Source organism: Eulemur rufifrons, chromosome 2, assembly GCF_041146395.1.
Source record: "Eulemur rufifrons isolate Redbay chromosome 2, OSU_ERuf_1, whole genome shotgun sequence".
Taxonomy (NCBI): domain Eukaryota; kingdom Metazoa; phylum Chordata; class Mammalia; order Primates; family Lemuridae; genus Eulemur; species Eulemur rufifrons.
Genome location: NC_090984.1, coordinates 4,276,093 through 4,284,017, shown reverse-complemented (window position 1 = coordinate 4,284,017; position 7,925 = coordinate 4,276,093). Strand labels below are relative to the sequence as shown.

Sequence of the window (7,925 nt, the reverse complement as noted above, 5' to 3'; positions counted from 1 at the left end):
AGGCCCAACCAGGGCAGCCACCCCAGGGGGGGATTAGCTTCGTGCCTGGAATTTTCCAGGCCTAAGGCGGTTTCCTGGAGACAGATTCCCTGGCTGAGATCCCGATCTCTTTGGGGCAAGATCAGGGCAGCATCAGAGAGGCCGCAGACTGGCAAAAAGGGCCCCAGAGCCCCAGTGCAGCAGACCCGCCCCTCTAGGGTGCCCCCTCGTGTCTGCTCTCAGACTCTCAGGCGCCACAGCCCCGGGTTCCAGGTGGGGACGGAATCTCAACCCCACCCTCTCCAAGGATTCTCCCCAGGGCCCAGGGTCAGAAGGGAGCCACTGGAGGCCAGCGTCTGGCCAGACAGCTGGGACAGACTCAGGGGCCCTAACGCCTACAGTGCAGCCTGCAGCCAGGGTGGCCCGACAACCCCCACTAGACTTGGGTGGAGGTGAGCACACAGGAGGGGCCAGGGGACAGGGCCTCAACCTCTCCTGGAGGATCCTGAGGATTTATTTGTGTGCACGAGGACTATCCCAGGACGCAGGAGGAGACCCTGGGGGCTGGCCTCTCAGAGGACCCTTTAGAGCTCTGCAGAGCCAGCAAAGAAAACAGGCCGGAGCACCCTCGCGTTCTCGAGTTTATTTGAGCAGCCCCGGGAGGCCCCGCACCTAGAAGAAGGTGTTGGGCCTCTTGGTGGTGAAGCGCGGCTTGTGCTGACGACGCAGGACCCGGTGGGGCAGCGGGAACTTGATCTTGGAGTCCTGTGAGCAGAGGGGAATGAGGGGGTTGGAGGACTCTTAACCCTGTCCTTGGGGAGTCACTGAGGTGTGGCTGGCCCCAGAGGGTTCCTGCGTCGGAGCAGGAGCCCCTTCCCAGCCTCCCGGGCCCCACCCGCCAGGCCTGCAGGGCACTCACGTGGAACTGCTTGACCGCCGGCCGCCGGCACTTGCTGGCCGCGATCTCCTCCACCTTCATGATCTGGATCGAGTGGGCCCGGGCTCGGTGCCGGGCGCCCATGTCCCGGTCTGCGGAAAGGGGGAGGGGGCAGGGAGACCGAGTTTGCCGGCAAATCTATGCAGCGCCTGCCCCGTGACCTGGCATGTCCGGTCAAACACAGCAACTGCGTGGGAGCCCCAGCTTGGGGCTGACTGGGGGGCTAGGTGGCCACAGGCTCTGGTCCCAGCAGGCACTAGCCACGAGGAATGTAGAATCTCCAAATTCACTTTGAGGGGCACAGCCACAGCTCCCCAAAGGCGACAGGATCCACTTGCTGTTTGCACCTCTGTTTAAACCACTGTTACAAGAAACAGCGATTCTTGGGTTTAGGTGCAAGCAGGGAGGTGTGGGGGCCTCAGGGGCCCAGTGGGTGAACTCCTAGGGCTGGCACACTTGGTGCCAGCCCCCAACACGGACAGAGGCTGAACTAGGTTTTAAGTGGGTTCCCCAAAGCAGCTGCGATGTGTAGCCTGGAGAGGCAGACCCCAAAGAGGGAAGCATAACAGATGTGACGCAGGACCCAGCCTGGCCAGGTTCCCTCGGAGTCCCCAGATGCACCTGCTGCCTGGCTCCAGAAACAAGCACATCTGGGCCGTGGAGCATCCTCTACTCTTCCCGCCACCCGGGAGCCTCTGGCATTTGCCCTGCCTCAGTCTGAGGGGGCCGGGGGAGTCTAGCTGCGGGAGGCGGGGCCCGGCAGCTTACAGCACTGGGTGACAGCACCCGCCGTGGTCAGGTCCCGGTACTCCCGGTACATGTTGTGGGTCCCGCTGCGGGAGTCATAGCGAAGCCAGATGCCGAAGTTCTTCACGCGGAGGGGGGATTTCTCAAACACCTGCCAGGGAGAGGACGCAGGAGGAGACAAAAGCAACAAACAGGTCTCGCCCCGGCCCCCCGGCCTCCCTGGGGACCAGACTGCTGTGCCTTAGTTCCCTGGTGCCCGCACCTTCAGGCACCCTCGGGGAACCTGCCGTGTGAGGGAAGCTCCCCCGCGCAGCGCAGGCAGAGCTCGACTCCTCCCCACACAACTCCCCTGAGCCTTGCTGCTACCAGCGCCCAGGTGATAGCGCCCCTGCCCCTTTTATAGATGCAGCCCGGGGAGGATGACAGCCACCCCCTCCCTGGGTCCCAGGCTTTTGCGGGTCCAGTCCTGTGGCCTAAACATGAGCATGGCCCAGGGCTCTGTGGGGCACCATGCCCCATAAGAAGGTGTGAATCCACTCCATACCTGCCCACAGTAGACGATTTCTCCTGAAGATTTCTTCATCTTCTTTAGCTGAGATACGAAGTACCAAAAGCGGGACTTTGCGACAACATGGTTAGGCGCAAAGATCCGCATGCGGTAGAGGGGTGGCGTGTGGCATTTGGGGGTAGGCAAGCAGCGCCCCACTACTTTGTACTCTCGCAGCTGAAAGGAAACGGGGGTGAGGTAGGGTCAGCACCCAGAACCCCCAGAAGCAAAGGGGAGATCCCCTGCTCCCTTTCCCAAGCCCAGTGACGACAGGATTCAAGAAATCGAGGAGGCAGGTAAGTCCCAGGGGGCTCTGAGTGGAATTCTGGTAACTGTGGGTCACAGCACTGACCTGAGCTTTATCCAAAAAATGAAGTGAGGACAGGGAGGGGGTTCAGAGAGTATTACTTGCGATGCCTGCCTGTCCTTTGCCCTGGCTAAGAGCTTCAGGCCAGGAAAGCTAAACCCTACCCCACGCCTTCCTCCCTGCTGCAATCCTGGACTGCTCTGCAGTCCCTGTTAGCCACTCTGCAGCTCACAACATCGAAGCATCATCCTCTTTCCCTCGGGGCCCAGAGACAGCGAGCAGGCTGGCACCTTGCAGCCCACTCTGGGTGGAACCAGGACGAGACCCCAGGCCCCTCCCTCCCCAGCCCTGGGCTCCCCGCACTGCTGCCATTCAACCCTCAGCCGCCGGTTTTCCCAGCTGTGGTCCAAAGGTTTGGACCAGAGAAGGTTCACTGTAAAAGGTGAGAAAGTTGCCAAATCCCGGTCCTATCATATGGCAAGAAAAGCTTCTTCCATAAATAATTTGTAAGCTTTTACTAATGTCAATGAAAATTAGCCCCAACTATCAGACTTGGCTCCTACCTCCTGCTCTGAACCTGACCGCCTCCAGCCCGCACATTCAGGAAAGGAATGAGGGAGCCTGCCTCTTTCCCAGTGAGATCTGTACATGGGCTCACTCGTCTGGTTTTTCTCATGTCTGCGCCACAGCATCATCTGATTTTGCCTAGTGTATGTCACAGCGATAAGCCCGACACTCCCCGTTTCAGCTCCTTGTTTATAATTTTTATCTGCTTTTCACAGCCATGCCATAGTGCTCCCCCAACATGTCCGCTTTGCAGATGGGGAAACTGAGGGCTGGCGACTCTACGAGTTGCCGTGGCACGGGCCTCCATGCTACGCGACTTGTTCCCTCTACTGGAAAGGAGACCCAGCATTCTTGGTCTCCGCGATCTGCGAGCCGGACCAAACCACGCACAGGCCTCCCCACGCGGCGCCCGCCATGTTGGCTGCACTTGCGGACGGAGGCGCGTGGCCAAAGGAGACTCAAAAGGGGTTGCGCAGCATCGACCCGACCCACACCACCTCCCCAGGTCCCCGATGGGGTCCGCGCCCCGTCCCCGAGCCCGCAGCCCCATCGCCCGCGCCTTACTGTGCCAGAAGCCTTCATGGCGCTCTCTCCAAGCTCGCCGCCACCCACAAAAGGAAGTTCCTCTCTTCGCGCAGCCGCTCCCCACGACTTCACTGCCGGAAGTCCCGCCCTCCCAGATCCACGCGTCCATTGGCTTCTCGGCGTTGCACTCAAGAAGATCAGGTTCTCGGCCGGGCGCGGTGGCTCACGCCTGTAATCCTAGCACTCTGGGAGGCCGAGGCGGGAGGATCGCTCAAGGTCAGGAGTTCGAGACCAGCCTGAGCAAGAGGGAGACCCCCGTCTCTACTAAAAATAGAAAGAAATTATCTGGCCAACTAAAATATATATAGAAAAAATTAGCCGGGCATGGTGGCACATGCCTGTAGTCCCAGCTATCCGGGAGGCTGAGGCAGTAGGATCGCTTAAGCCCAGGAGTTTGAGGTTGCTGTGAGCTAGGTTGACGCCACGGCACTCACTCTAGCCCGGGCAACAAAGCGAGATTCTGTCTCAAAAAAAAAAGAAAAAAGAAAAAGAAAAGAAAAAAAGAAAAAGAAGAAGATCAGGTTCTTCATTGGCTCCGGGTCCGCCTACCACGCACAGCCCTGCCTCGCTTCACGGCAAGACTACATTTCCCAGAAGGCAGAGAGGCTAGCCCCACCTCTTCCACCACCGTGGCAGCAATGCAGCGTGGGCACGCAGGGCACGCCGGGAATTGTAGGCGCCCCGCTGGTCTAGGTGACAGATTCAAGCGTTGCTCTTCCCCTGGATGCCTAAGCCTTGAACTCTATGTGGGACGGCTGCGGTGCTTTATGATGATATCTCGGCCTTTCGTCGTACTCGGGGCCTCTTCTCCCCGGGAGCTGTGGTACGGAGGTCTCGAGCCACGTACCTGAGAGTTCTCATCTGTAAAATGGGAATAAAAATAATATTTTTCTCCTAGAGATCGTACAGCACGAATATTGATTAAGCACTGGAACGCTGATTGTTGTTGTTATTGGGGATCCGATTTGGGTTTCAAACTCCATCTGCTTGCTTCCAGTTCTTACAGGTCCTGGGGCAACGGGCGTGGGAGGGAGAGCGGGCAGGAGGCGCTGGGATTGAGCAAGATCCGGCCCCCACCTTTGAAGGCTTCGCAGTTTGCTCAGTCTGAGAGAGGCTTCCCTGGGAGCGGCGGGGGTGGGGGGTGAGACCAAAGACAGAAGAAGAAACAATCGCAAACGGCTCACTGATAACAGGCTACGAAGTAAAACGAAGAGGAAACAGAATAAACAGGGAATTTATTTTGGGGTGGGGAGACTCTTGGAGGAGGCGATAGCTGAGCCCAATTGGCATTTTTCTTTTTTTTTTTTTTATTAAAAAATTGGTAAAGCTTAATTGACATATGATTTATATACTACACAATTCAATGGTTTTTTTAAGTACATTTTGTATACACGCATATATGTTTAGTATAGGCACAGTTGTGTTGTAACAGAGGAAATGACCTGAAAAAATGGCAAAAATATTTTCTGTCTCTAAAGCCTGCATCCCCGCCTCAGTGGTTGGGAGGGGCAGGGTAAGTCTTTTGTTTATTTGTGCGACAGGAGATGGCCCAGCCCGACCTGGTAAAGGAGATCCTGGGCGGAGGTCATGAGACTGTCTTCAACAGAGATGGATGGTCAGAATTATCAACTGTAATTGCCTGAACCTGAGAACCCATCCTTTAAAAGCTCTGTATGTCTGTGAATGTTTGGGGAAATTTGGGATTTTGAGACAAGAAAGTCTGCCATTTTTCCTCCTTTGCCAGCAAAGTAAACTCTCTTTCCTTCCTCTTCAAACCGCTTGTCCTCGTTCTTCTCCAGCCTCGTGGACGAGTGCCGAGTTTTCAGTAACAGTGTGACCATCACCATAATTTTATTTTGAGACAGAGTCTCGCTCTGTCACCTGGGCTAGAGTGCTGTGGCATCAGCCTAGCTCACAGCAACCTCAAACTCCTGGGCTCAAGCGATCCTCCTGCCTCAGCCTCCCGAGTAGCTGGGACTACAGGCATGCGCCACTATGCCCGGCTAATTTTTTCTATATAGATTTTTAGTTGTCCATATAATTTCTTTCTATTTTTAGTAGAGACGGGGTCTCGCTCTTGCTCAGGCTGGTCTCGAACTCCTGACCTCGAGTGATCCTCCCGCCTCGGCCTCCCAGAGTGCTAGGATTACAGGTGTGAGCCACCGCGCCCGGCCAAGGGTCCAAATCTTTGTGTCAATGTATGCTTTCATTTTTCTTGGCCATATAGCTAGAAGTAGAACTCCTAGGTCACATGGTAATTCTGTGTTTAACCTTTCAAGAAACTGCCGGACGATTTTCCAAAATGCCTGCATTCATTTTATGTTCGCACCAGCAATGTATGAAGGTTCCAACCTCATTATGTCCTCAGCAACACTTCTTATTGTTTTTCTTTTTGTAACAGCCATCTAGCGAGTGTGCAGCAGTACATCATTGTGGTTTTGATCTAATGATGTTGAGCATCTTTTCCTGTGCTTCTTGGCCAGTTGTCTATCTTCTCTGGAGAAATGTCTATTCCAATCCTTTGCCCTTTTTTTTTTTTTTTTAAAGAGACAGGGTCTCATTCTGTTGCTCAGAATGGCGTGTGCTTGCTATATATTCCAGCTCCTGATCAGATACATGATTTGTAAAATTTTTCCACTCTGTGGGTTACCCTTTTACTTCCTTGGTGGAGCCCTTTGAAGCACAAAGGTTTTTCATTTTGATGAAGTCCAATTTATCCTTTTTTGTTAGTTTATGTAACAACAAAAGAAATGTGTTTAATTCTAGATTGCCAGTTGTTGTACCTCGTGCTCTTGGTGTCTTATCCAAGAAACCACTGCCTAATCCAAAATTATGATGTTTATGCCTGTTTTCTTCGAAGACATTTACGGTTTTAGGTGTGTGATTAATTGGGAGTTCCTTTTTGTACATGGCATGAGGTAGGGGTCCGACTTCATCCTTTTGCACGTGGAGATCTAGTTGTCCCAGCACCATTTGTTGGAAAGACTGTTCTTCCCTCATTAAGTTATCTTGTCAAAAAGGAATGTGTTTCTCTCCGGGCTGGGACCTAGTTTGCAGCGACATGGCTAAACCCACCAAGAAGTCGGCATCGTTGATAGCTGCTATGGTGCCTTCCTCAGGAAAATGAAGAAAATTGAAGTCAGCCAGCCAGCACACTTGCTCCTTTATATGTGGTCTTCAGTTTTTGTGTGAATTTGAATAAACATCTGGGGTCACTTGTTTTCAGATTAAAGATTTTCCTTTAGTATTTCTCGTAAAGTGGGCCAATGGGCTTTTTGCACGGAAGCCTTTAGCCCAACATAACACAGCACGCGTGGGAGGGGGTTAAATAGCCAGTGTCTTCCTGGTAGACACTTAGGTTGTGACAGTTCGGAAAATCTGCGGGAGAGGGGCATGATGCGTTGTGGGGAGGTCAGGGGACCACGCCAGCCCTTCTCTGCCTGGGATCCCCAGCCCTCGCGCCAGCGACAGCAGGGGGACTCTGTCTGAACGGCGCTGCCGCGAGATCCCACCAGGTGGCAGCAGAAGCTCCGTGTGCCGCTGCCCAGTCCAGGCCAAGAGGCGGGAGGCGCTGGGGTGGTTTGCAACGCGGTTCCCAGCGCACCGGTGGATCCCTGGTGCACGGCCGCTCTGGGCCTCTCTTTCCCCATTCACAAAACGGGGCCGGTAAAGGTCCCCAACCTCTAGAGCTGATATGAGAGGTCGAAATGGCATATGATTGTTGGACTGGGGAGGTCAGGCCCTGCCCCTTCCTTGGTGCTTGAACTCACCGCTCTGGGCCTCAGTTTACCCAAGCTGCGGGGAGGGGACAAATGGGTAGGAAGAGATCCTGGAAGCGGAGAGCAAAGTCCGTAGGGCAAATGGGATCCCGGGAGGACAGGGGAGAAGGAAGTGGGGCAGAGGCGGGGGCTGGCACCCTGCCCTGCCTTGGGACCTGCCCCTTCTAGCTCCAAGGCCTGGATGGGGTGACTCCCGCAGCTGGAGAGGAAGGCAGGGCTCTCAGAGAGGGGGCGTGCAATGATGTTCTGCCTGATGTTTGTTTCAAAGCTTATTTATTTTTCGAGACAGAATCTTGCTTTGTCACCAGGCTGGAGTGCAGTGGGGTCAGCACAGCTCACAGCAACCTCAAACTCCTGGGCTCAAGTGATCCTCCTGCCTCGGCCTCCCAGAGTGCTGGGATTACAGGCGAGAACCACCTTGCTAGGCTTGTTTATTTATTTATTTTACATTTTGGCTGCACCTGAGCGATACCAAGG

At 54.7% G+C, this 7,925-nt stretch overlaps 1 protein-coding gene and 1 non-coding gene across 2 annotated transcripts; both read right to left on the bottom strand.

The window, feature by feature from the left end:
• Positions 1-607: 607 nt before the first annotated feature.
• RPL18A (ribosomal protein L18a) lies at positions 608-3,712 on the bottom strand. Its single transcript, XM_069493784.1, has 5 exons — positions 3,649-3,712; positions 2,208-2,387; positions 1,685-1,814; positions 899-1,008; positions 608-744 (listed from the first exon to the last, which is right to left on the bottom strand). The coding sequence occupies exons 1-5, from the start codon at positions 3,664-3,666 to the stop codon at positions 652-654; spliced, it is 531 nt and encodes a 176-aa protein (XP_069349885.1). The 5' UTR covers positions 3,667-3,712; the 3' UTR covers positions 608-651.
• LOC138381186 (small nucleolar RNA SNORA68) lies at positions 1,184-1,316 on the bottom strand. Its single transcript, XR_011233098.1, has one exon. It is a non-coding gene; the product is annotated as a small nucleolar RNA SNORA68 (small nucleolar RNA).
• Positions 3,713-7,925: the final 4,213 nt, after the last annotated feature.